The sequence below is a fragment of the Chenopodium album genome, chromosome 6 (genome assembly GCF_948465745.1).
Source record: "Chenopodium album chromosome 6, dcCheAlbu1.1, whole genome shotgun sequence".
NCBI classification, from domain to species: Eukaryota; Viridiplantae; Streptophyta; class Magnoliopsida; order Caryophyllales; family Amaranthaceae; genus Chenopodium; species Chenopodium album.
Genome location: NC_137839.1, coordinates 62,605,767 through 62,630,491, shown reverse-complemented (window position 1 = coordinate 62,630,491; position 24,725 = coordinate 62,605,767). Strand labels below are relative to the sequence as shown.

The 24,725-nt window shown below is 32.5% G+C and overlaps 2 protein-coding genes and 1 long non-coding RNA gene across 4 annotated transcripts; 1 reads left to right on the top strand and 2 right to left on the bottom strand.

The window, feature by feature from the left end:
* Positions 1 to 1,701: 1,701 nt before the first annotated feature.
* LOC145634984 (uncharacterized) lies at positions 1,702 to 5,250 on the bottom strand. Of its 2 annotated transcripts, XR_014113723.1 has the most exons (6): positions 4,800 to 5,249; positions 4,432 to 4,554; positions 4,126 to 4,228; positions 3,900 to 4,025; positions 3,399 to 3,575; positions 1,702 to 2,513 (listed from the first exon to the last, which is right to left on the bottom strand). It is a non-coding gene; the product is annotated as an uncharacterized LOC145634984 (long non-coding RNA). The 2 variants fall into 2 exon arrangements; XR_014113722.1 differs by having other exon boundaries at positions 3,399 to 4,025; positions 4,800 to 5,250.
* A 2,873-nt stretch (positions 5,251 to 8,123) lies between these two features.
* On the bottom strand, positions 8,124 to 9,685 carry LOC145637034 (protein FAR1-RELATED SEQUENCE 5-like). Its single transcript, XM_081688549.1, has 3 exons — positions 9,646 to 9,685; positions 8,762 to 8,820; positions 8,124 to 8,645 (listed from the first exon to the last, which is right to left on the bottom strand). Exons 1-3 carry the CDS (start codon positions 9,683 to 9,685, stop codon positions 8,124 to 8,126), a joined length of 621 nt encoding a protein of 206 aa, XP_081544675.1.
* Positions 9,686 to 13,840: 4,155 nt separating this feature from the next.
* LOC145636164 (ABC transporter B family member 9-like) lies at positions 13,841 to 24,281 on the top strand. The gene is made up of 11 exons (XM_081687638.1): positions 13,841 to 14,545; positions 18,882 to 18,936; positions 19,234 to 19,631; positions 19,723 to 19,961; positions 20,158 to 20,683; positions 20,888 to 21,161; positions 21,342 to 22,032; positions 22,115 to 22,343; positions 22,454 to 22,720; positions 22,824 to 23,087; positions 23,552 to 24,281. The coding sequence occupies exons 1-11, from the start codon at positions 14,303 to 14,305 to the stop codon at positions 24,203 to 24,205; spliced, it is 3,840 nt and encodes a 1,279-aa protein (XP_081543764.1). The 5' UTR covers positions 13,841 to 14,302; the 3' UTR covers positions 24,206 to 24,281.
* The last annotated feature ends 444 nt before the right edge of the window (positions 24,282 to 24,725 follow it).

The window sequence follows — 24,725 nt, the reverse complement described above, 5'->3', positions numbered from 1 at the left end:
AATTTCTAGTCATAAAGGAGAGGCTATTGGAAAAGCAGTTGAAGCATGTTTAGAGTATTGGGGTATTGATGATAACCTTTTTACTGTCACTGTTGATAATGCTTATTCAAATGATGTTGCTTGTGCACACTTGAGTAGAATGGTTAGAAGAACATGATGTATCAATGATGGAAAAAATCTTCATATTAGATGCATTGCTCATATCATTAATCTAATTGTGTGGGATGGTATTAGAGAGCATGGTGTGTGCATTGATAGAGTTCGAAATGCTGTGAAATTTGTTAAGAATTCCCCTGCTAGATTACTTAGATTCAAAGATCTTGTGCAAAAATCAAACAAAGATTCCAAATCTTCTTTATCCTTTGATGTTCCCACTCGTTGGAACTCTACATACATAATGTTGGAAACGGCTTTGAAGTTTCAACGTGTTTTTAGTGGGATATCTCTTCCCGATGGAGAGGATTTGAAGGACAATGAAAGGCCTCCTGAACCCGAAGATTGGAAAAAAGTGGAGAGGTTGGTTTTGTTTTTAGAGGGGTTCTATGTGTTGACTAAACGTGTTTCTGGTTCCCATTATGTGACAGCTAATAAAGGTTTAGGTGAAATTGCTTCTATGTATGATATGTTGAATAGTTGGGAACAAAGTGAGGATTTGAATTTTCAAGCTATGACCATTGCAATGAAAAAAAAGTTTGATAAGTATTGGGGGAATGTGGATAAAATGAACAAGTTCATTTATGTTGCTCTTCTTCTCGACCCTCACTCTAAGTTGGTTATTGTTGAATTGACACTAATTGATATGCATGGAAAGGAAAAAGGCATGAAACTTGCTAATGATGTGAAGGAGTTCACTTGCACTTTATTTGAGGAATATAGAAAAATGTATGCTTCTAATATTCCTCAAAGTACCCAATCCGGAGATAATTTGGCAATGGATGTTGATAATAGTAGAAGAGTGCGATTTGATGATTATATGAAGAACCTAAAAGAAAAGGCAAAAAGAATGAAGGGGACACTAGTAGAAAAAGGCTCATTTGCGTCGCTCATTTATAGTGTATTTGCGTCGCTTCTATGAGCGACGCAAATGACTTTTAAGTCATTTGCGTCGCTCCTTTATATAAAGGAGCGACGCAAATGACTCTTCTGATAAACTTCTTTTTTGTTATTTGCGTCACTCCTTTATAAAGTAGCGACGCAAATGACTCTTATTTGCGTCACTCCTTTGTAAAGGAGCGACACAAATGACTCTTCTAATAAACTTCTTTTTTGTTATTTGCGTCACTCCTTTATAAAAGAGCGACGCAAATGACTCTTCTAATAAACTTCTTGTTTGTTATTTGCGTCACTTGTTTATATAGGAGTGACGCAAATGACTGACTAGACAATACAAAATTGCTGTATTTGTGTCACTTGTTTGTTTAATGAGTGACGCAAATGAGGTGATTTTTTTTTTTAATTATAATAATTGCCTTGTATATGTTTGTAGTACCTGTTTTCCTTACTAGTGGTATAAAGTAATATGCTAACGCTAATATAATTGAAATTAAAATGCAATATTATTGAATAATGCAAATGTAAATTTCAGCGGAGTCTCCTTTGTAATTTGGCCTACCCATAAAATTGGGAATGACGACATTATATTAACAACCTGTCCAATAATTTACATCTCAATATCATAAACATTATACTCATCATCCCAACACCAATTAACCAAAATCATTCATGTCAAGCCTATAATCCAAAACAAGAGTCCAACATGCGCTAAGTGTAAATCTAAAGTTCAACATTACATATAAAATACTCTGCCCAAATATCTCGAATCTCATTTATCTCCTCCTCGGTATACGGTGTAAAGCTTGCACTAGACAATGTTGTCAATAGTCCCAGCGATTCACCAATCTTGAAGGCTCCTGCTCTCATAACTTCAACAGTAGAAGGACCTATAACAGCTTTAAACTCCAAATAATAAACTGAACAAATTAGAACTTGAATCTTATGCAAAATGATTGTAATAAGATATTAAGTATTAACCAACCACATACCGCCAAAAAAAAAAAGAAAATTCACATATTCTTGAACAAGAAAAAGGGTAGTATTTATACACACAAGCCTTCATAATCTATGATATATTTGTGAATAAATTAATATTCAATGTTTCTTTATCTTAAGAAGGTTGTGGTCTTGTGGATATCCTATTGCACGCAAGACGCAACACAAAATGGCAATGTTAGTCTCTCTTAATTGATGTAATTATCATTAGACATCAAATATCGCATAAAATGACTCACTATAAAATATCGATAAAATCACTCATAAACCAAAACTCCACTAATTATAACTATTGACCTTGGAAAAAAAAGGAAGATAAAAAAAAATGGGCCATAGTGCTCAAAGTATGGTCATGGGAAAGATGAATGATTAGAGTACACAGCAACAACTACTATCTAAAGTGAGGCAAAACTATCTAATGTATCACCATGCTATAATTTAAGATAATTATTTAGTGACATAGCCTTCACAATACTCTTTGTTACCTAACAGTGACTATTTTTCCTTCATGAGTAGTTGTATTATGATTAATAATGTCTCCTAATTAAAATTTCATGGTATAGATAGTATTGTTTAGGAGTTGGGGTTGTATAAGAAAAAGAATAATACATCTCCTTAGAAAATTTCACATAAGTGAAAACTCTATAAGAAAATGAAGGGTGTTTCAAATATTTTCTTAGATTGTATTAATCAACCTCAAATTTCATGCTATAGCTAATACGGTTGAATTGAGCATTTCCTAAATAAAGATATGCTCTATACTAAGATTACTAACAAGCCACAAATAATACAGCTTCTCTCGAAATTAAGAATCTGCCATATAATTAAGAATCTGCCATATAAAATTACACAAGCTCCTATCGAAATAAATTATACTCCCTCTGTTCGAAATTAATAATTACAACTATTTTAAAATGTCCAAATAAAGGCGTCATATATTCTAACGTGGATTGTAAGGTTTTATATAAACTACTAATATGCCACATTGCAGCTACTTTAAATTAAGTGATGGGCTTTATCATGTCAATACATTTAATCAGAAACTGCTAGAAAATGTGACAACAAACTTGAAAGATGGAGTAATACACAAGCTAGACTGAACTTGGTGGGGGCACTATCATCAAAAGTTCAAAACAACAGATGCAAAGATATCAACCAAGCAATGCAACAAATTTACATAGTAATGAACACATACAAAGATGAGAAGAATCGAACAAAATTTCATGAACTCATAAGAGACCTTGGCCGGATCAACAACAAATATCCTTGAAAGCAGATGTTGACATTCTGGAGATATATGTACATAGTCAGGAATAGAGTATTGGACATTTAAAATTCGCTGCACCAGCAGAAATCACTAAGGGTCAGACAGGCAACCAAAGAAGCCCCCACCTTGGTATATAAAATAGTAAATGACTTACATGTATTGTTTTGCGATAATTTTTAGGTTCCTCAGGGTCCTCAAATAGGTAAGCCCCGACCAACATTACATACAAAGTTACCCCACAAGACCACACATCTGCAATCTGAAATGGCATGGAAGCAAAGATGAATAAGAGTATTCAAGTGTAGCCAACTAGCCACCACTTAATAGTCTTAACATCAAAGAGTGCAGCATGTTTAAATTTCCCACTTCTTCAAGAACTGGTAATATGTGATACTCGTAACAATGTAACATAAATGGCAATTTATAATAGCTTTTGAATGACAAGCTTTATCCAAAACATTAGTAGTCATTTATAGTAAGTGTGTCAAAGATGTGCTTTTTTCATTTCAATACTATAAAATATCTCTTATATTAACAAGAAAAAAAAAACCCCTTAAAAAAACAAACTGATCCCAAGAATCACCTTTGATACAAGAAAACAAACCAGATAAATTGAGCACAGATGGGATTGATTTCTCTCACGGATTCACAAGTGAAATATTTAGAAGTTAGATGAATTTTCTTGGCATGTATGGGTAGTTTTACTTGCCTGAAAAACATGAAAGTAGTGAGTTTGACAAATACACATTACTTAACAAAAATTACAACAGCCCCATCAAAGAAAACAAAGTAAAAAGCTTTATGCTTACTATTCCAAACCAACTTGTGGTGATAGGTACTACCGCCTTAATCGTTTGTCCACAACCAGAACCTCGAGCAACTTGTGGAATTCACTTCCGCATAATTAAGAATCTGCAATATAAAATTACATATATTAAACCAACAAAATTCAATCATACTATAAAATATTTTCTAATTAATGAATTAATAGTAAACCTGAAATTAAACTACGTCCTTGTTCAAGTCAGATGCTACATTCTATCTACCATGAAAATATTGAAAATTTTCTTTTTTGAGGAAATGAAAATATTGAACATAAATAGAAGCAATCTTACCTTAGGTGAAATCGACTTCACAAATTCAACAATGTCGAGCCTAAATGCAGTTGATTTGGAGGAGCGAACACAGTCGAACTGCTATGGGTTGGTATCAGTTGACATGTTGTACTCATAATCAACCTATCAAAGCAAACAGTTGAACAATTTGGTACCCATAACTCACAGTAAGAGAAAATTTATTTTATGAAAAAGGATCGATTATCAGAATGCCCATCTTGGCTGTTGGGCATTGTAAAAAGCGCAGAAAATTTAACTTAAAACAGAAAATTTAACATAAAACAGAAACAATCTTAAAACAGAAAATTTAACCCACAACACTGTATAGTAATTTTGAAAATATTGAATATAAATAGAAGCAATCTTACCTTAGGTGAAATCGACTTCACAAACTCAAAAAATCCCAACATTGCTCGACTATGAGGACAGTAATTTTGCTCGAATTTTTTGGGGTTTCTAGGCTTCGAATTAATGGGGTTTTGATTTGATTTTTTTGCTTGAATTTGCTCAAATTAATGCTCGACTTTTTTGATCGAATGTGCTCGAATTAATGCCCAGAATTTGCTCAATTTTTCTGGGTTTTTTTTGGTGTTTTGCTCAAAATTGGGGGATTTGTAGCTCTGAATTTTTTCCGATTATGGGTGTTGATTTGATTGCGGTTTGGTTGTTGAATTTGTGGGGGTTTTTTTGGTCGAATTTCTGGGGATTTTTGGGTCGATTTTCTGGGGGGTTTTTGGTCAATTTTCTGGGGGTTTTAGGGTCGAATTTCCTTGAATTTCTGGGTGATTTTTGCTCGAATTTCTTGGGGTGTCTGCTGGGTCGAATTTCTGGGGTTTTTTTGCTCGAATTTCTGGGTGTTTAGCTCTTGGAAATCGCCGTCTTGGAAGATAGGAGTAGTAAAATGGAGGCAGCTAGCAAGTGAATCAGAAATAACCTAAATGCAAATGCGTTATTTGCGTCACTCAACTAATAATAAGTGACGCAAATAATTAAAAGTATAATGCTGCACATTATTATTTGCGTCGCTCATTAGTTAAAGGAGTGACGCATTTTAATTCTATCACTCATTTGCGTCACTTGTCACTAAATGAGTGACGCAAATAACATTATTATATGCGTCGTTTCAATAATTAAGAGCGACGCAAATAACAGAAAGCTAAAATGTATCTGACTTTTGCATCGCTTCTTGGCTAATGTGCGACGCAAATCACTTTTAATGATGCTAAAAAAAAGCATTTGCTTCGTTCTTTTGTATGAGTGACGCAAATAAGGCGACGCAAATGTACGTTTTTCTACTAGTGGGACAAGTGGATATGCGATAAGTGAGTTGGATAGGTTCTTAAATGATCAATTAGGGCCGGAGGAGGAAGAACAAGATACATTGACTTGGTGGGGTAAGAATGGTGAGCGTTATCCGATTCTTAATCGCATGGCACGTGACATACTAGCCATTCCATTGTCCACCGTTGCATCGGAATCCGCTTTTAGTACGGGAGGTCGTACTCTTGATCCATTTCGGAGTTCTTTAACTCCTAAGGTAATGCGTCTTTATCTTTTTTATTTTATGAAATCAAGTTAATTATATCTAAATATGACTTTAATTTGTTTATACATATTTAAGTAATACTTTTGTATTGAAGATGGTTCAAGCGCTACTTTGCACACAAGATTTGCTTAGAGCTAAGAGAGAGTCAATTGTTGAAATGGAAGAAAATTTGAAAGAGTTAGAAGAAATGGAGAAAGGTAGTATTAATTTTATGTACTTGTAATTTTGTTACACCAAATTTATTATTTCATTGTTATCATTCATTAATATATTCTATATTGTTTTTTTATTTAGAGGTGCAACATGATGTATCTAATGATGGAGACGATGAAGTTGTTTTCGTGGACTCATTAGTGTGAATCACGCAATCAAAGGGAAAGCAACTCGCCAAAATTCAAGTTGTCTTTGGATAATTTATGTATTTCTAGTATTTGAGACTTAGAGACTTTATGTAATTTAATGAATTATTTGTTATATTTGAGACTTATAGATTTTATGTAGTTTTTGTTATTGATATTTTCAGATTTTATGTAAACAGGTCCATAAACAGGTCTATAATCAGGTCCAACAGGTTATTTATTTTCTTTAAAAAAAAAAACACACAAAACAGGTATGTTCAGGTCTGGACCTGACCCGGACCTGCTGAATCAGGTCCGGTCCCCGGTCCTCAGAATTGGCTGATTCAGGTCCCGGTCCTAACAGGTCCGGTCCAGGTCCGGTCCGGTTTTGGACCGGTGTACAGCCCTATCTTCATTAACCACATGACTACACATCGCGGTTTTGGTCCATCTCTTAACAATGTATTCTTCGGGTATCTTTTGAACACAATGAATGTTGTAAATACGAAGGGAATGTGAACATAATAAACCCATTTCACTCCAATACTTACATGTACAATTGATTACCCTAGTGAATTTATTTAAAACAACCTCATGCCTAATAATATCCTTATTAGGCCTCCATACCAAGTAACTAATTGTCTCATCATTTTCATACTTTCTCTCTTGAGAACAAGAAATAGCTTTTGCAAATTGATCTTCAAAGACAATATAAACCGAAATTGTATAAACCTCTCTAGCATGAATAAGAAGACTTACATTAGCAACCGCCAAATGACGATTACCTCTCAAAAACCGAAAGTCCTGCTTACTTTCCTTACTCCTCCACTCAGCCACAACATCAAGAAAAGTCTTGTAAAAATCACACAAACCATCCGTCTTCCTCAATCTATGAGAAACCGAACAGTTTGTGGTTTCACTCCTTTGGGAACTCAAAACTCCTCCGGAAAAATATTCTTTAGAATAGGCTGGACACCATCTTTCTTTGATCGAGTACAAATGATTTAACCAATCATTATCATTACAATTGTACTTGTTCATCATCCTAGCATAAGAAAGTTCACTTTAATAAACATTATATTCATATATTACATTATTATGTTCATAGTATATTTATATATGTTCATAAACATGTTTATGACGTTCATAAGAATAACAACAAACAAAACAACCAGTATACAGGTTCATACTAAACCAACAAATTCATAAAAACACATATTCATAAAATAAACCTATAAATTCATAAAATATCTAATTATGATCATAAGCAATGATAAACATGTTCATATAAATAACAATGAGCAACAACAAAATTAAAGATAATTAAATTAAAACATATGTTCATGTTTTAATATAATAAATTCATTGTTTCATAAAGAAAGTTCATAATGATGTACCTTGGCCAATAATGTTCGAATTCAGCAGCAGTTTTACAGTACTTGAGCAGATAATAAAAAAGATCAGTGAACCCCTTCAAAACTCTGAATTTACCGATATTTGTTTTTGAGTTCTCCGTAAGATGCCATGTACACAAACAATGTCTAGAATTTGGGAAAACTTCTCTTATACCAGCTGCAATAGAAGGTGCTTGGTCTGTCATTATAGTAATCGGATGACGCCCACCACCCATTAATCTCATGAAAGACTCAAACAACCATATGAAACTGCTTGTTTTCTCATCTAGAACAAATTCCATCCCAAACACGACATTGTTACAATGGTGATTCATACCAACAAAAGGGGCACATATCATGCCATACTTGTTTGTTCTATAAGTAGTGTCAAAAACCATCAAATCACCAAAGTGTTCATAATCCCTTTTCATTCTTCCATCTCTCCAAAAAAACACAAGTAAGGGAATTTCCTTCATCTACCTCAAACTCATAATAGAAATCAGCTTCTTTTGCTTGCCTTTGAGCAAAATACTTGATCAATTGATTACAATCCGAGTCATCAAGTCTATTGGCCTTTTCAGTAGTCAAAGCATTGTATATATCCTTTCGAGTACACCCAAGATTCGGCGAACCACCAAATTCTTTGGACAAAAGACGTAGTGAATCAGTTACCCTAACACCACTTGCCTTCATTACACTTATGACCTTCAATTGCTCTTTATTCACATTTCTTTGAGACCTTAACAAATGTCTTTTGTCAATTGGTATAAAAGGATGATTATGATCCATCTGATGATCCACAACAGTCCATGCACTTGGATCAATAATAAACTCCACAAAAGTGCCACAGTTTGTACGAAAATCTAACTTCTTAAACTTCCTCACATGCCTCTTAGAGTCAGTCTTCAAACCAGCACATGAACATATACATATCTCCTACTTCGCCAAACAGAAGTCTTACCAACTGTTCTTATATTTCCCTTCCTTATACTAAAACCAATATTAAAAGCATAATCATTGTACAAATTATATGCTTCATCATCACTAGTTACTGTTTTCCTCATTAATTCAGATTCTTTATCTTCTGTATATATAGTTTCAACTGGAGTATCTGAAATAAATAACACTGAATGTTTTTAATGTATAATAAGTAAATTCATAAATATGTAAAGAATATTCATTAGACACCTAAATGAATACAAATAAATTATTCAATATCAAATGTAATGTTCATTATTTAAGACTCAATGATCATCATTTAATAGACAATTTTCATTATTTAATAAACAATGTTTATAAGTTCATAATTTTTAAATGTAATGTTCATTATTTAGGAATCAAAGTTAATGTGTAATAAACAATGTTCATAGCCTCATAATTATAGATGTGATGTTCGTTAGTTAAGAGACAATGTTCAGAACAAATAAAAAATTACGAACAACAAACAATTGCAGCACGCAATAAGCAACAATTAATCACAGTTTTCACACAAAAATCAAGATTAGCGTAAAATCAAGACGTAATTATACGAACAAAAATCAATTGATTTTATTATTAATTCATCAACAATATCACATTCATCAAAATTATACGATAAATTTCAGTAAATCAAGACATAATCTATAAAATTAATATAAAGCATAAAAATATATACATAAAATTGATTGAAAAAAATGCAGAAAATCACATAAAATTCAATTCATAATAATTAAGAAAACCATATAAAACCTAATCAATCAAAATTAATCAGCTCATAAGAACTCGAAATTTATACATAATACATCAAATTGATCGAACATAACCAAAAATCAGATGAAATTGAATAACTGATCTATCGAAACTAATCGAAGCTAACCTAAAATCATACAAAAAACAATTACAATTGAAACTAACAAAAAAAAAATCTAATTACAAATCGCAAAATCAAGCAACTAACCTGCATTGACGATTGCTTTGTCGAGAACAACCAATTCCATATTTATCCAATCGAAACAGATGCAATCGCAAAAACAGAGGATAATTTTTCCAGAAAAAACAAAGGAAAAAGAAATTAAATAAGGAGAAAAAACATAGAATAATTTTTCCAGAAAAAACAGAGAACAAACTATAGTAATGAAAATTTGTATGGAAAACTTTGATGAGAATTAGGAAATATAGGAGAAGAGAGAGAATCGGAAAAGAAGAAACTAAAATTTTTTAAAAAGGAAACTAAGAAACTTGAGCGGGAAGAAACATTAAAGAACACTAAATAGGTGGGCTGCGTTTCACGTAGTTTCTCCTGCGTTTTGAGCAGTGACACCTATTTCTAGGTGTAGGAGGTTACACCTAAGAATATGTGAGAACACTACCCAGTAACATTTTTCGTCCAATTAAAACGTTACTAGAGCCCGTTTTTTTCACTGTAGCCACCCAATTAACTCTCTTAATTTGTTTAAAAGTTTTAATTTACCTTTAATTATAATTCACTTTAGGGGTCACGAGTTTAATATTATTTGGGGATTTTGATTTCTAAGGTTTTAGGGTTTAATTGAATTGGGGTTTTTGCTTATTTTAGCATTAATTGACCATTGTAATTGAGGAAAGTGAAAAATTGGGCCAAAATAACGTTTTAATTGGACGAAAAAACGTTATTGGGTAGTGCTACTCAAACGTTTTCAAACTTTGCGGGTAAATCTAAACAAATTATAAAAAAATGGGTAGTTGTTCACAAATAACCCTATCTTTAGGGTAATTCCACACAAAATTTCCGTTAAATTATTTAATTGAAATTTTAATTCTTTCTTAGGTCTCAAAAGGTGAAAGAAAAAATTTAAGGTCCAGGTCCAAAAGGTAAAAAAAAAATAATAAAAAAAAAAATTAATCCCTAATTGTTACCTTAACTCCTTTTAAAGCCCTATTCAACAAATTAGAAATAGAAGGTAGTTTTTAGAGGTTGAGGAGTAGGTAATTTAGGGCATGTTCTCATTGGCTAAACTCAGCTGAATTGAACTAAGCTGAACTGAAAGTATTAGATCTAAAATGAACTGAGCAGAAATGAATATTTTATAAGAGAAGGAAATTAGGAGCCGAACTAAACTGAACTGAACTTATTAGAGCTTAACTGAACTGAACTAAAATGAAAATAATCATATGAGAACAGACCCTTAAAGTAGTAATAATTGACAACTATCAATTTGTTAATTGATAGATGTTAAATGTCAAAATAAACAATTGGTTGTATGAATATGTTTGGCAAAATTAGCAGCTGAAATCTATGAATGTTACTAAAGTTAAAACCGCTTACATCATCTTTGTACACATATAATTTTTTAGTTAAAAATTTTTCCTCCAAAATTGAGTATGACATCATCAGTTTTTTTCAATCATCTTTTTTTTTCCATTTTTTTTTATCTTTCCAACAAATAAATTCAAATATTAGAAAGATTATTTTTAAAAAAAATAAAAATAAAAGTATGTGTATCAAATACTAAATACGCATTAATAACCTTTTTCTTCCTAAAAGTACTCTTTTACTCCGTATATGATTTGTTGCAAAAGCAATCAATTAATTAATAATATAATGTTAATAAAAATTTCTAAAATCGTGCATCACACGAGTATTAATCTAGTACTAGAATACATTAAAATCCATATGTATTGTTTTAAAAATAATATAAAAAATAAATAAATAATCAAAAACCCTACTTGCTACCTTTAGGATGCTAATATTTTGAAATTTTTTATTTATACTAGGGTGCAAAGCTCATCAAAGGGTACTTCCTACTCATTTAATATATTTATACTCATTTTAAAGTCTTAAGATAAGTAATAAATAAATAAATAAATAAATAATCAAACTAGGTTATCCCCGATTAAAATTAATCTTTTTTCTTTTAAAATTTATGTTCAGTTGCATTACTAAACATTGTGTTTGAAGATTATAATTAGATATAAAAATAATTTACTTTGAAGGAAATAAAAATTGAAACCACGTTCAAATATCAAACAACTTAGGTATGTGCAATACGAGTATAATTTAGGGAGAAACTTGATTTATTAAATTCTATATACACTTATAAGTGTAGATAAAAATTAAAAATGAATAATAAAAAAAATAAAATAAAATAAAAATCATTAGTGATTGATGACATCACACATAGAATTGGAAGGAAAGTTTTTAATGCGTGGATGACACGAAGGATATTTTAAAGGTTGATGATGTCAGCAATGTTTTGTTTTAGTAGTAGTTAATAGATGAGTATCCGGGTGTATATAAAAGGCCTAGCTACTATTTTTAATGTTTAAGAAAAGCTAATCAAATGCTACCAATATATCGAGATGTTTCATTCTAACAATAAACTAGGGGTGAAAGTTCGGTTTGCGGTTTGGATTATAACAAAAACCGAATCCAATCCGAATTAATTCGGTTTCGGAAATCTCAATCCGAATCCAAACCGAATTAAGATTCAATCCAATCCAATCCAAACCGAATTAATTCAGTTTTTCAAATATCCAATCCAAACCGAAATTTGTTCCCTTTTTTTGCAACATTCAAATCCGAAACTCGAACTTCACCCTGAAAATTCCTACAATCATTTCTTGATTGTTAACTACATCCTTTTGTGAGAGAGTAAAATACTGAGAAAGGAGAATTGAGAATTTGGTTCTTTTGTAAAGTTTATATATGAAAGGGGAAAGTGGTTGGATACTTTGAAAAAGAAAATAGGCTTAAAGTATTGGGTCAAAATTCGGTTTGTAATTCGATTTTCGGTTTTTTTAAACCCCAAACCGAATCCAATTCATAATCCATATTTTTTTAATTTTTCCAATTCGATCCTATCCGAATTCAAAAAAAATCAAACCGAATTACTAATTCAGTTTGGTTCGATTTTAACCCGAATTACTTTCACCCCTACAATAAACACAATTACACAACTATGTTACATGTTAGTAATGTTACCAAGCAAAAGTTAGTGTTGCGAGTGGTTTGCATCTCGTGAATGAACTGTGACAAATTTGATGTGGGGATTTCTTTATTAACTTTCCCTCCTTGGCTCCTTAGACTAGATTGAACTGTGACCAATTTTGTTGTGGTCAAACCCTACTCCTTACGTAAACCATTTGTTGTGGTCAAACCCTACTCCTTATGTAAACCATAACATTACACTTTTTATCAAATCGCTGTAAATAATTTAAAACGAAAATAATAATCAATTACATACTACTAAAAGCGAATATGAAGGAACACTTGGCAACATATTATTAAAAAAATCCCGCCAAAATTACTTTCTAAAAAAATCGTTATTATATACTACATCCGTTTCGTATTAGTTGCAACTTTGGAATATTTTATATCTCACAAATAATATCCAAAGTTGCAACTAATAAGAAACGGAGGTAGTAAAAATAAAGATTGCATTTAGATTATGACTTTTTTTTATATAAATTCTAAAATAAACTTCCTAAAATATCAACTTGCACATTATAACTATAAATATTTTCTCTCACATGTTTTAATTGTTTTAATATATTTCATGCACTATTAATTTTTATATAATTATCATAAATATTCAACAACCGTGTATTTGCACGGGGTTTAACCTAGTATATTAGAGCAACTCCAATGGTTGGGAAAAAGGACTAGCTTGCAAATATTAAAAATCTTAAGCTAGTAGCTAAACCATTGTTTCACATATTGTTGATTAGCTTTGGCAAGCAAATTAGCTTTGTAGAGCTAATTAGCTTGGCAAATATTTATTAGATAAAAAATATTATTTATTTAAAAATAAATTAATTTTCAACTACCTTAACCATTGGAGCAACAAATAGCTTGAATTGTTGTAGCTTAAGAAGATGATGTGGAATGTCAAGCTATTCAATAAATTAGCCAACCATTGTAGTTGCTCTTACTAAAATCCAACATAAGAGTATCTTTTATACACCATAATACCAAATATACCTCTCCCCAAAATCCAAAATATATCCTATAGGCTATATGATTTACTTGTATCTATTTTTTTTCTTTTATTTTTTTTGAGAAATCTTGTATCTAATTTAATACTCCCTATTATTTATAAAAAATCTTCTAGAAGGGCAAAATAATAATATAATTCTTTAAAAATAAAAATGAGTTGGATAAAAAAGAAAGCCAGATATGCGTGATTTTCTTTATCTTTTGCCTTATTCTCTTGTAATACCATACTTATAGGCAATTTCAGCTGATTTTTACACAGCACACATTCTATTGCCTCTCTCTCCGATTACTTCTCACAGGTCGTTGTGTTGTATTCAACTCAAAGAAATTATATACCACATTCCCAACATATAAACGCTACTCCAACATCACAAAAACCCGAAATAAATTCTTGTATCAGACGGTCTCATTTCCCGATCCCAAAAACACGGTGTCATTTCCCGATCCCAAAAATACACAATTATCATAATATCATCCCCTTTAATCCTTCTCCATCACCTCAACCCTTTTTTTTATTTTTTATTTTTTATTTTTTATTATTATTATTATTAAAACCCCACTTCACTGATTTTGCATCATATTAATTCTCCCCCAAGAAAAATAAAATTAGAAATTTCAGAGAGAGAAAATACAGAGAAATATGGGAGATGAAGAACGAACTAGAAATAGTAGTAATGGTAATAACAGAGAAGTTGAGCAAAAAGTTGCATTCTATAAATTGTTTAGTTTTGCTGATAAATGGGATATAATATTGATGATTGTTGGAAGTATTTCTGCCATTGCTAATGGAATTGCGCAGCCATTGATGACTCTTATTTTGGGTCAGATTATAAATTCTTTTGGTAGCACCGATGCCGAACATGTTGTTCATGAAGTTTCTAAGGTAATTCTATTACTCTTTTCTTTTGATTCTGTTTTTCACGAGTTGGCGAGTTGATATCGGTTATTATTATGATTTTTATTTTTGGATGACCGGATGAAAAATAAAGTGGGTTTTGGGCAAAATTTTATTTGAGTGATGAACAATATTTGTTCTTAATCGATGTTAACTTAGTGTCACTAGTATTGTTAGTCCATCACGATTAGGATTGTCGCGTTCACAACGGTTGTGATTGTTTTTTCTTTCGTATGGGGTAATTTTGAGTAACTTTCCGGGGTACATGTTCATGGATATGATGACGTGAACAAATTTTGTTCATGATCAATATAATATAATTTATTTTGGTGCAATCACAAAATTAACAGAAAATCTAACCCTGATTAGATAGATTAATTAATTAAACATATTCATAATTTAAGGTCATTCATTCCTTGTTCTAATTCTTTAATTCATTTTTCCCGGCATAATTTCCCGGTATTATTCGAGTGGTTTATATGAGATTGGTTAATCATATGGACTTGGGAGATATACGAAGAATTTGTTAATATTGTTAGATATACGTACACAATGATCATACATATCACCTCAAAGTTGCGTAACTAACTATGAAAAAGTCTTATCAAAAGTTAGGAGGTTATTGAGTCAAAATTTTGAATTAGATTCCAAATCAAATCTATTAGGATATCAATTATGTGTATTTTTTAGAAAACAAACTTAAGGAAAACTTTAGGAATTGAATGGTTTAATTGTATTTTTTGAATATGAAATAAATGTTGGATTAATGGGAGGCTATATACACTCCGGGGTAATTTTTGCATTTGATGATTAAATAAGCAACAACCGGTACACCATGTACCCAAGTGTATATAACAATTTTTTCCGACCCCATCTTTCAACAAGTTTAGGAGATTATTAAAGATAATTCATTCCTTATTTCAATACTTAAACTATATTTATGACATGATTTCCTTTTATATTTGTTCTACTTTTACTTAATTCTAATGTAGAACATTGGGTTTCGATTTGAGAATGTTTTTGGGTGTTTTGATTCAATTACGTATACGAAGTTGAATTAATCATATTACCATTAATCCATTATGGAGTTATATTTGTTGAATATGCACATGTTATTCACATCATGACTAGGTACGTCTTTATATGGGTTAGTAGCAAGCTTAGGACTCTTAGGAGGCTATTGGCTATTGAGTCACATTTTTTATTAAATTAAATTGATTACAATTAGGTTAATTAGGATTGGAACTTAAGGAGAATTTTCGAAATTCAACCGTATGAATTATCTATAAACTGGAGGCATTCAAAGCTTTAGGGTCTGTTTTCTTCAGATTATTTTCAGTTCAGTTCAATTTTTAATTTCCTTCTATCATTAAATATTCAGTTCAGTTCAGCTTCAATAAGTTCAGTTTAATTCAGTCAATCATAACAGGCCCTTAATCTCTCAACATATAAAATTATTTGAATTATCAATATGACCTGTCAAGATAAAAATTGGAAAAAAATAACCAAAATGTATAGATTTAAAAAAAACAAAGTAATCGATGCACAGCATAGGTATGAACTAGTTTGATAATGAGGTTTGTATGTCAATGAGATGTTGATAACTATTTTAATTTAATTGCCAATAAAGACTTGCCAAGTATTAGAAATTTTGAGTATTTGTTTTGCCTATTCTATTAACTATATTAAAAGGACTTTAAATATTAAATTCCAAACTTAGCTTGGAAATGATGTCTTGTTTGGTGGCAACTTCATAACATGAAGTTGCATAGAAATTTTGCTCATAAAATGACAATTGGATTCAGCACATATACACGACTTTGCTTCCAAGGAAAGATTATGTTAATATAATCATCAATACTAGTACATTACTACTATACAATATACAAATAATATTCATGAATTGAATGACAATTAATTTTTATATAAAGAAAATAAGTTAAATCAAATGAGATAAATGTGTACATCAGATTTTACACGCGAGAACATGATGTCGACTTTATATGTGAGAGCATGAGGTCGACTTCGTGTGCATAGTCTATGCGTTGGGATAAAGGGAATGGATCTATTGTAAACTTGTAACGTCTATTAAGATCAACAACAGAAAAGCCACACGACCATTTGTTCCCCACCTTACCTTTTTTAGTATTTTTGACGAATAAAAATCCAAATCTGACTTGGGTTTGTATGTCATGTAGAGTCTGAACGTGGGGAATAATAGTCAATTGTAGGGTTAAACTTAGGGTCCAAGAAATACTTTCTTTTAAAAAAAGTTTTATATTATAAATATCCAAACAAAACATGTAACATGAATTTTTGAAACATTATTATTATTGTTGTTATTATTAGTTACGTGGATGATTTTTTTGCCCAAAATGTCTTATATAAAAATGTATAAATGTATATATATTTTTTTTTACAACGTATAAATGTATTTTGGGTCAACAAAGGAGATCATATTCATTAATGAATTTTTTTAAAAAATTTAACGGTCAACTATTTATTTTTAAGATGATATAGTATATAGGGCATGAAACAAACAAAGAGAAGGCATGAAACAAACAAAGAGAAAGCCTAAACTAGCTCATTTAACATCATGTCTAATGACCAAAATTTTCTTTTTATTATATTTTTTTCCAATTCAAAAAGATAAATACAATATTAATAATCAATATGACCTACCCTGTATAATACATGGTGAAAGCAAATACTTGAAGAATCCTTCTAAGACAAACCACTCGATTTAGTTTTTGTAAAGGGGCCGAGGATATGTCTTTACATGATTCAATTCCGTTATTATAAACTAAACTTGATTTACTGATAATATTTTGTAGGTATTGTATTATATTTGATTTCTCTAACATTGCCCTTTGCAACACCTTATCCATATTTGTTATGTAAAAGGTCAATTAATTCTTGTGTGAATAAGGAGATGAAAAACCAATCATGAACAAAATTGAGCAAAAAAATGAAAAAAGACAGTTCATTAACTAGCAAAAAACCACTTATATACTGAAAGTGACAAGATTCTTCCAGGGTGTAGCAAAATTAGTGACGAACTGATTGACAAGTTGAGATTTTTCCTTTTTACTTTGTTTTTTATATGTTTTTGGAATTTTCTTATCTTATCAACCAATCAGAAAGTTTATGTTGGTACTTTTAATTCTTGTTATATAAGAAACTAAGGTTTTCACATTGAGTGGCCGACATATGTTAAAGGGGCATATGTTGTTATAGTGTGGATCGTACAAGATGGATGGTGCGTTTGAAATTACTACTATTTGCCGTGCTCTAGTTCATCATTATTAGGCTCACCTCTTTTGACCCTTTTTTTACTTTATTATTATTATTTGTATAATCATATGTACTACTTTTCTAATTGACAATTTAGTTTAGATAGTGTCTTTATATAACTTGAAAAAAATTGATTTATAGCTAGAGTCGAGAATTGATTAAGGGGTTAACAATAGAGTTCTCATATTTCGACAATAAGAGGTCAAGTTGAGGTTTGATTCTCTTCTTTCTCCAATCTTATGGGGGGTGTGGGTTTAATTATTTGGATTCCTTTTGGATAAAGTGTCCACTTATCAACGTTTGACGAGGTTTACTCATTGGTTGGAATCTTATGAGAGTTGTGCAATCCAAACAAATTCGCTCAATTTAAATGAGATTACTATTTACAACTCGAGTGATCTTTATGTAAATACGTCTTGAAGTGATAAACTAATAATTGGGTGACTTGGTTTCATTTGTCAAATTCTATATGGTAGTGTGTAGTTCTCTTTATATTGTATTAATTTATTAGGGGACCCTATCTTGATAAGGAATGGCACACACAAATCATGCAATTTGAGGAGGTCTTGATCATAACCTTTTTATAGTGGATTTGAACCAAGAATGTATACTTTTCTAATTCTTATATAAACTATTATTCCATATGTTTGGTGAATATATATATTAAAAGGACAGAATAAAATTATAGCATAAAAGAAAAAAATTGTAATTTTGCTGCTTATTATTCTTATAATACAATAATATACTCCCCATCATTGGTCTATATAAAGAAAAGAATGAGTATGGTTAATCATTTTGAATGAGCCAAACAGAGCATATTTCATGGAATTAAGTGCATTAAAGAGATGGTTACAACTTAAAAGTAGTACTACAATTGTTCTTGTTCCCATTTTATTTTAAGTTGATGTAAATTTAGACAGTGTCTCTAATCAGTGTGTTTTGTTTTGTTTTTTTAACAATCAACATAATGTGAATTAATTAATTATAATAATTGTCCTCTAATTACTAGCTTACTGATTTGTGATTGCAGGTATCCTTGAGGTTTTTATACCTGGCAATATATACTGGCATAGCTTGCTTCCTACGTAAGTATAATCGTACAAGTTCATCTTTGGAGTAACACTTAAACAAATGAAGCATCTGCACAAGATAACATGAACATGAACTATCTCTAAAAGATTTGAAACAAATTCAGAACAAAAGCAATTGAGAAATAAGTTTTCATTCAATAATACTACTTCAGGAACACAACAAAAAATTTGTGGAGGGATCAATTAATTATCATCCTTAAATTTTGCTCACTGGTATATTCTTAATAAAGTGTGCATGACTCTTTCGTTTCTATGATGCTGATGTAAATCTATGCGTTGCTTTGACAATAGAGGTAACATGCTGGATAGTAACTGGAGAAAGGCAAGCAGCAAAAATTCGAGGCCTGTACTTGAAGACGATTCTAAGGCAGGATATAGCCTTCTTTGATACTGAAACAACTACAGGAGAAGTCATCAGTAGGATGTCAGGGGATACTGTGCTCATTCAGGATGCCATGGGAGAGAAAGTTGGCAAGTTTATACAGTTAATGGCAACATTTGTTGGAGGGTTTGCCATTGCCTTTATAAAAGGTTGGCTTTTAGCCTTAGTTTTGCTAGCATGCATCCCGGCCCTGGTTATTTCTGGTGCTACCATGGCAATGTTGATGATGAAAATGTCAAGTCGAGCCCAAATGGCCTACGCTGAGGCTGGAAATGTTGTTGAGCAGACTGTTGGTGCTATCAGAACAGTAAGTTTCTTTGTTAAGATAAATGCAGTTGCTTCTTGTGTTTACTAATGATTTTATTTTCTGATATGCTGTCTTTGATGTATATGATTAGGTTGCATCGTTTACAGGAGAAAAAGATGCAATAAAAAAATATGATAACAAGCTTATAATTGCGTATAAAGCTGCTGTCAAACAAGGGTTAGCCTCAGGATTAGGGCTTGGTGCCTTAATTTTCATAATATTGTGTACATATGCTCTTGCTGTCTGGTATGGAGGGAAACTTATCATAGAAAAAAATTACAATGGTGGACAAGTCCTCAATGTAATTATGGCCATGATGACTGGTGGAATGTAAGTTTACCCTTTTCTCTTGAGTCTCTTCTTTCTCAAGGAAAATGATTATAAAAAAAAAAATAGAAATGCAGTGAATTTTTAACATTCTTTTATTCCTTTAATTCTGCAATCAAACCAAATAATAGAATTGTTTGTCTTTTTTTTCTTTAAATTAATTTTTAAGTACTTAAAAGCATGTTTAAATCTTAAACAGGTCGTTAGGACAGACATCTCCGTGTCTGAATGCATTTGCAGCTGGACAAGCAGCAGCATACAAGATGTTTGAGGCAATACATAGGTCACCAACAATAGATGCCTCAAGCACTGAAGGCATTGTATTGGAAGATATCAGGGGTGATATTGAGCTAAAAAATGTTACTTTTCGGTACCCTGCAAGGCCTGATGTGTTGATTTTTTCCGGATTCAGCTTGCATATTTCCAGTGGAACAACTGTCGCTCTAGTAGGACAAAGTGGGAGTGGAAAATCTACAGTCGTTAGCCTCATCGAGAGATTCTATGATCCTGATTCGGGTGAGGTTCTCATTGATGGTGTTAATTTGAAGCAACTTCAGTTAGCTTGGATTAGACAGAAGATTGGATTAGTGAGTCAGGAGCCTGTTCTCTTTACTACTACTTTAAGAGAAAACATAGCATATGGGAAGGAAGGTGCCACTGATGCTGAAATTAGGACTGCTATTGAGCTTGCTAATGCTGCCAAATTTATTGATAAGCTTCCAAAGGTAACCCCTTTAAGAGAATGTTCACTGAATGGATATTTTATTTTCTAGAACATTTAAACAGAAGTATCTCCAAGTCTGAATTCGTAGATGAGCTAAAGAAACAATTAGGATTTTCATTTTATGCTGGCATGCATAGGTAAGAGAGAATGCTTTATAACAAGCCAAAGAAGGTACTTAAGTGGATATTTTATTCATTATTTGCAGGGTTTGGACACTATGGTTGGGGAGAGAGGAACCCAACTTTCTGGTGGTCAGAAGCAAAGAATAGCCATTGCACGAGCTATTCTGAAAAACCCGAGAATTCTCCTCCTAGATGAGGCTACTAGTGCCCTTGATGCTGAATCTGAACGCATTGTACAAGATGCACTTGACAGAATTATGTCAAATAGAACTACTGTCATTGTTGCACATCGATTGACTACCATCAAGAATGCTGACACGATAGCAGTCGTTCATCAAGGGAAAATCATTGAGAAAGGTAACACACCAAATGCCCTTGTTACTTGTGTATAGTTTCGTTAAGCTACTAATAAACAAATTTTGGATTCTGTTTTCCTAATTAAAGTTTTACCTCATGAAGGCTATGCATTTATTTAAAATCATCCTAAAATAGTTTAATTGAAAAGACACTGAATTTTCCAACTATATTTTAATTCAGGTTCCCATGAGGAGTTGATCAAAGACCCTGAAGGGGGGTACTCGCAACTCGTGAGACTTCAAGAAGGGGCCAGAGAACAAGAAGCTGCCCTTATGGATCCTAGTAGTCTAGATATGAATCAAAATCTTGAAAGGACAATGAGTAGATCAGCAAGTCAAAGATATTCTATAAGGAGATCAAGAAGTAGAGGTTCCTCCAGTGGAAGGCATTCCATTTCCATCAGCTTTAGTGTCCCTGGTCCTGTAAATATTCAAGAGACTAACGAAGGGGATCGTTACGGTGATGGTGATGACTACGAGAAAACAAAAAAACCTGATGAAGAAGCAAAAAGGGAGAAGAGTAGGAGTGTTTCTATGAGACGTTTGGCTTACTTAAATAAGCCAGAAATTCCAATTTTGCTTCTTGGAAGCCTTGCTGCTTCAGTGCATGGGATTATCTTTCCTATGTTTGGATACCTTATCTCCTCAGTCATCAAAATATTCTATGAATCAGCACATTTGCTTCGCAAGGATTCAAAAAAATGGGCACTTATTTACATGTCATTAGGTGTTGCTAGTTTTATAGCAATACCTTTTCAGAATTTATGTTTCGCAATTGCAGGAGGTAAATTGATTAGAAGGATCCGTTTCATGACCTTTGAAAAGGTTGTTCACCAAGAAATTAAATGGTTTGATGATCCTGCAAATTCGAGGTTTGTTTATTCTATCTCTACTAGTTTGATTACATTTGTTATTTGAAGTATCTCATTTCTGGACCTTTTTTTTTATGATTAGTGGAGCACTGGGCGCAAGGTTGGCAACAGATGCAGCGAATGTTAGGAGCCTTGTAGGGGATCAGTTGGCCTTAGTTATGCAGAACATAGCAACAGTGGTCGCTGGTCTAGTAATTGCTTTCACAGCTAATTGGATTCTAGCTCTCATTATTTTAGCTGTGGCACCCCTTATGTTTTTTCAGGGGTACCTTCAAGCAAAATTCATGAAAGGATTTAGTGCTGATGCTAAGGTTAGTTTCTTTGCAATTTAACCCCCCCCAAAAAAAAAACTCTTTTTTTTTTTATCCTTTAAAATGTGAGTTTCAATCTAAGAAAGCTTAAATTTCATGTATTATTGTAGATAATGTATGAAGACGCAAGCCAGGTTGCAAATGATGCTGTTGGAAGCATCAGAACAGTTGCATCCTTCTGTGCAGAGAAAAAGGTGATGGATTTGTATGAGAAGAAATGTGAGGCTCCTGTAAAACATGGTGTTCGTCTAGGGCTCATTAGTGGTTTAGGATTTGGTTTCTCTTTCCTTGCCCTTTATTGCACAAATGCCTTCTGCTTTTACATCGGGGCAATCCTTATTCATCATGGTAAAGCTACATTTGCAGAAGTGTTCAAGGTAAAATAACAATAATAGTTTTCCTGTCATCACATCACCCTTGTTATCTGTTACTGTATTGCTTTGGTGAGCTTTGGGTCTGATAGGCAGTTTTTTGTTGCAGGTTTTCTTTGCATTAACAATCTCAGCGGTAGGTTTATCCCAAAGCAGCAGTATGGCTATGGACAGGAACAAAGCCAAGGACTCTGCTGTCTCGATCTTCAAGATTATTGATAGTAAGCCTAGCATCGACTCAAGCAGTGAAGCTGGGATAACACAAGAAACTGTCAAGGGTGATATCGAGTTCAGTCATGTTAGCTTCAGATATCCAACTCGGCCAGATATCCAAATATTCAGTGACTTGAGTTTGTTTATTCCATCTACAAAGGTATTATTTATTACACAAAGTCAAATTCTTAGTCTTTCCTAGTTCCTAACTGTAAAGGATGAATTTTCATTGATCATCACAACCTCAATAAACAAGCACCTCCATAATAATTTCCAATATCTCAAAGCAACCCAGTACCCAAGATACCAAAAACACCCCTGTGATGAACTCAGAACAGTCATCACAGTCAGCAAGCACTGGAAAAAAAAAAAACAGAACTTGTAAAATGCCCTATTTGTATAAAGTAACAGTCCACGAATCATGCATGCTTGAACTTTAGCTTTAAACATCTCCTGATAAGATATAAATGCCCTTATAGATGGCTGCTGAGTTTTTAGAAAGAAACAATGTTCTTTTGTTCATCTTCTAGGGAAAAATTAATAAAAAAAGTTAAGAAGTGGTAGTATAAATTAAGGGTGATTTAACATCATATTTACATCTTATTCATTGTTGACATCATGTAGACTGTTGCACTTGTGGGAGAAAGTGGAAGTGGGAAATCGACAGTGATCAGCATGATTGAGAGGTTCTATGAACCAGACAAAGGTCAAGTGTTCCTAGACGGGGTAGAGATTCAGAAGTTCAAATTAAGTTGGCTAAGACAACAGATGGGGTTAGTGAGCCAAGAGCCAATACTCTTCAATGAGAGCATCCGTGCCAACATAGCATACGGAAAGGAAGGAGGTGCCAACGAGAATGAGATCATCGAAGCTGCAAAAGCTGCCAATGCACACAACTTCATCTCAGGATTGCCACAAGGCTATGACACCTCAGTGGGAGAACGAGGGGTGCAGTTGTCAGGGGGCCAGAAACAAAGGATAGCCATTGCACGGGCGATTCTAAAGAATCCTAAGATTCTGTTGCTTGATGAAGCCACTAGTGCTCTGGACGCTGAGTCTGAACGCATCGTGCAAGATGCTTTAGATAGTGTGATGGTGCATCGGACAACTGTAGTTGTCGCTCATCGGTTAGTCACAGTCAAGAATGCTGATATAATAGCTGTAGTCAAGAATGGGGTGATTGCTGAAAAGGGTAAACATGATGAACTCATGAAAATACCTGAAGGTGCTTATGCTTCACTAGTTGCTCTTCATGCTAGTGCTGCTTCAACCTTATAGAGTTAGGATGCTAATCCTGCAAAGTTTTTGTAAACATTAGAAAATATAGAAAATGTTGTGGTGCTTAACCTTGATTCAAATTTTGTCTTTCCTGTAATATTTTTTTTTTTTTCCCACTCTTTAATCCTAATTCCTGATACACATAGACAGAAATTTTCGATTCGGCTTCCATAGGCGTAAAGCTTGGAAATAACAACTGCCTATCCGAATTAGTGAAAGTGCAATCATGAAGCAACAAAAACAACCATCATAGTGGTTATTGTGATTATTTTTAAGAAAATCTTTATAATTGTTATAATTAGTATCATAATGTTTTAGTTAGGTATGGAGAGACCTACAAGAGTTTGTAATGTAGACCGGATTTAGTGTGAAATTTACCAGTTGACATCTACTATAAGTCTATAAGAAAGCTACAAAGTGAAGTACATCATGGCTTTCTATAATTCTATCGACTCTAGTGAGGCTATAAATGACAAATGCACTATTTGATTTTAGTCTCTTAAAATAACGTTTCTCCCCT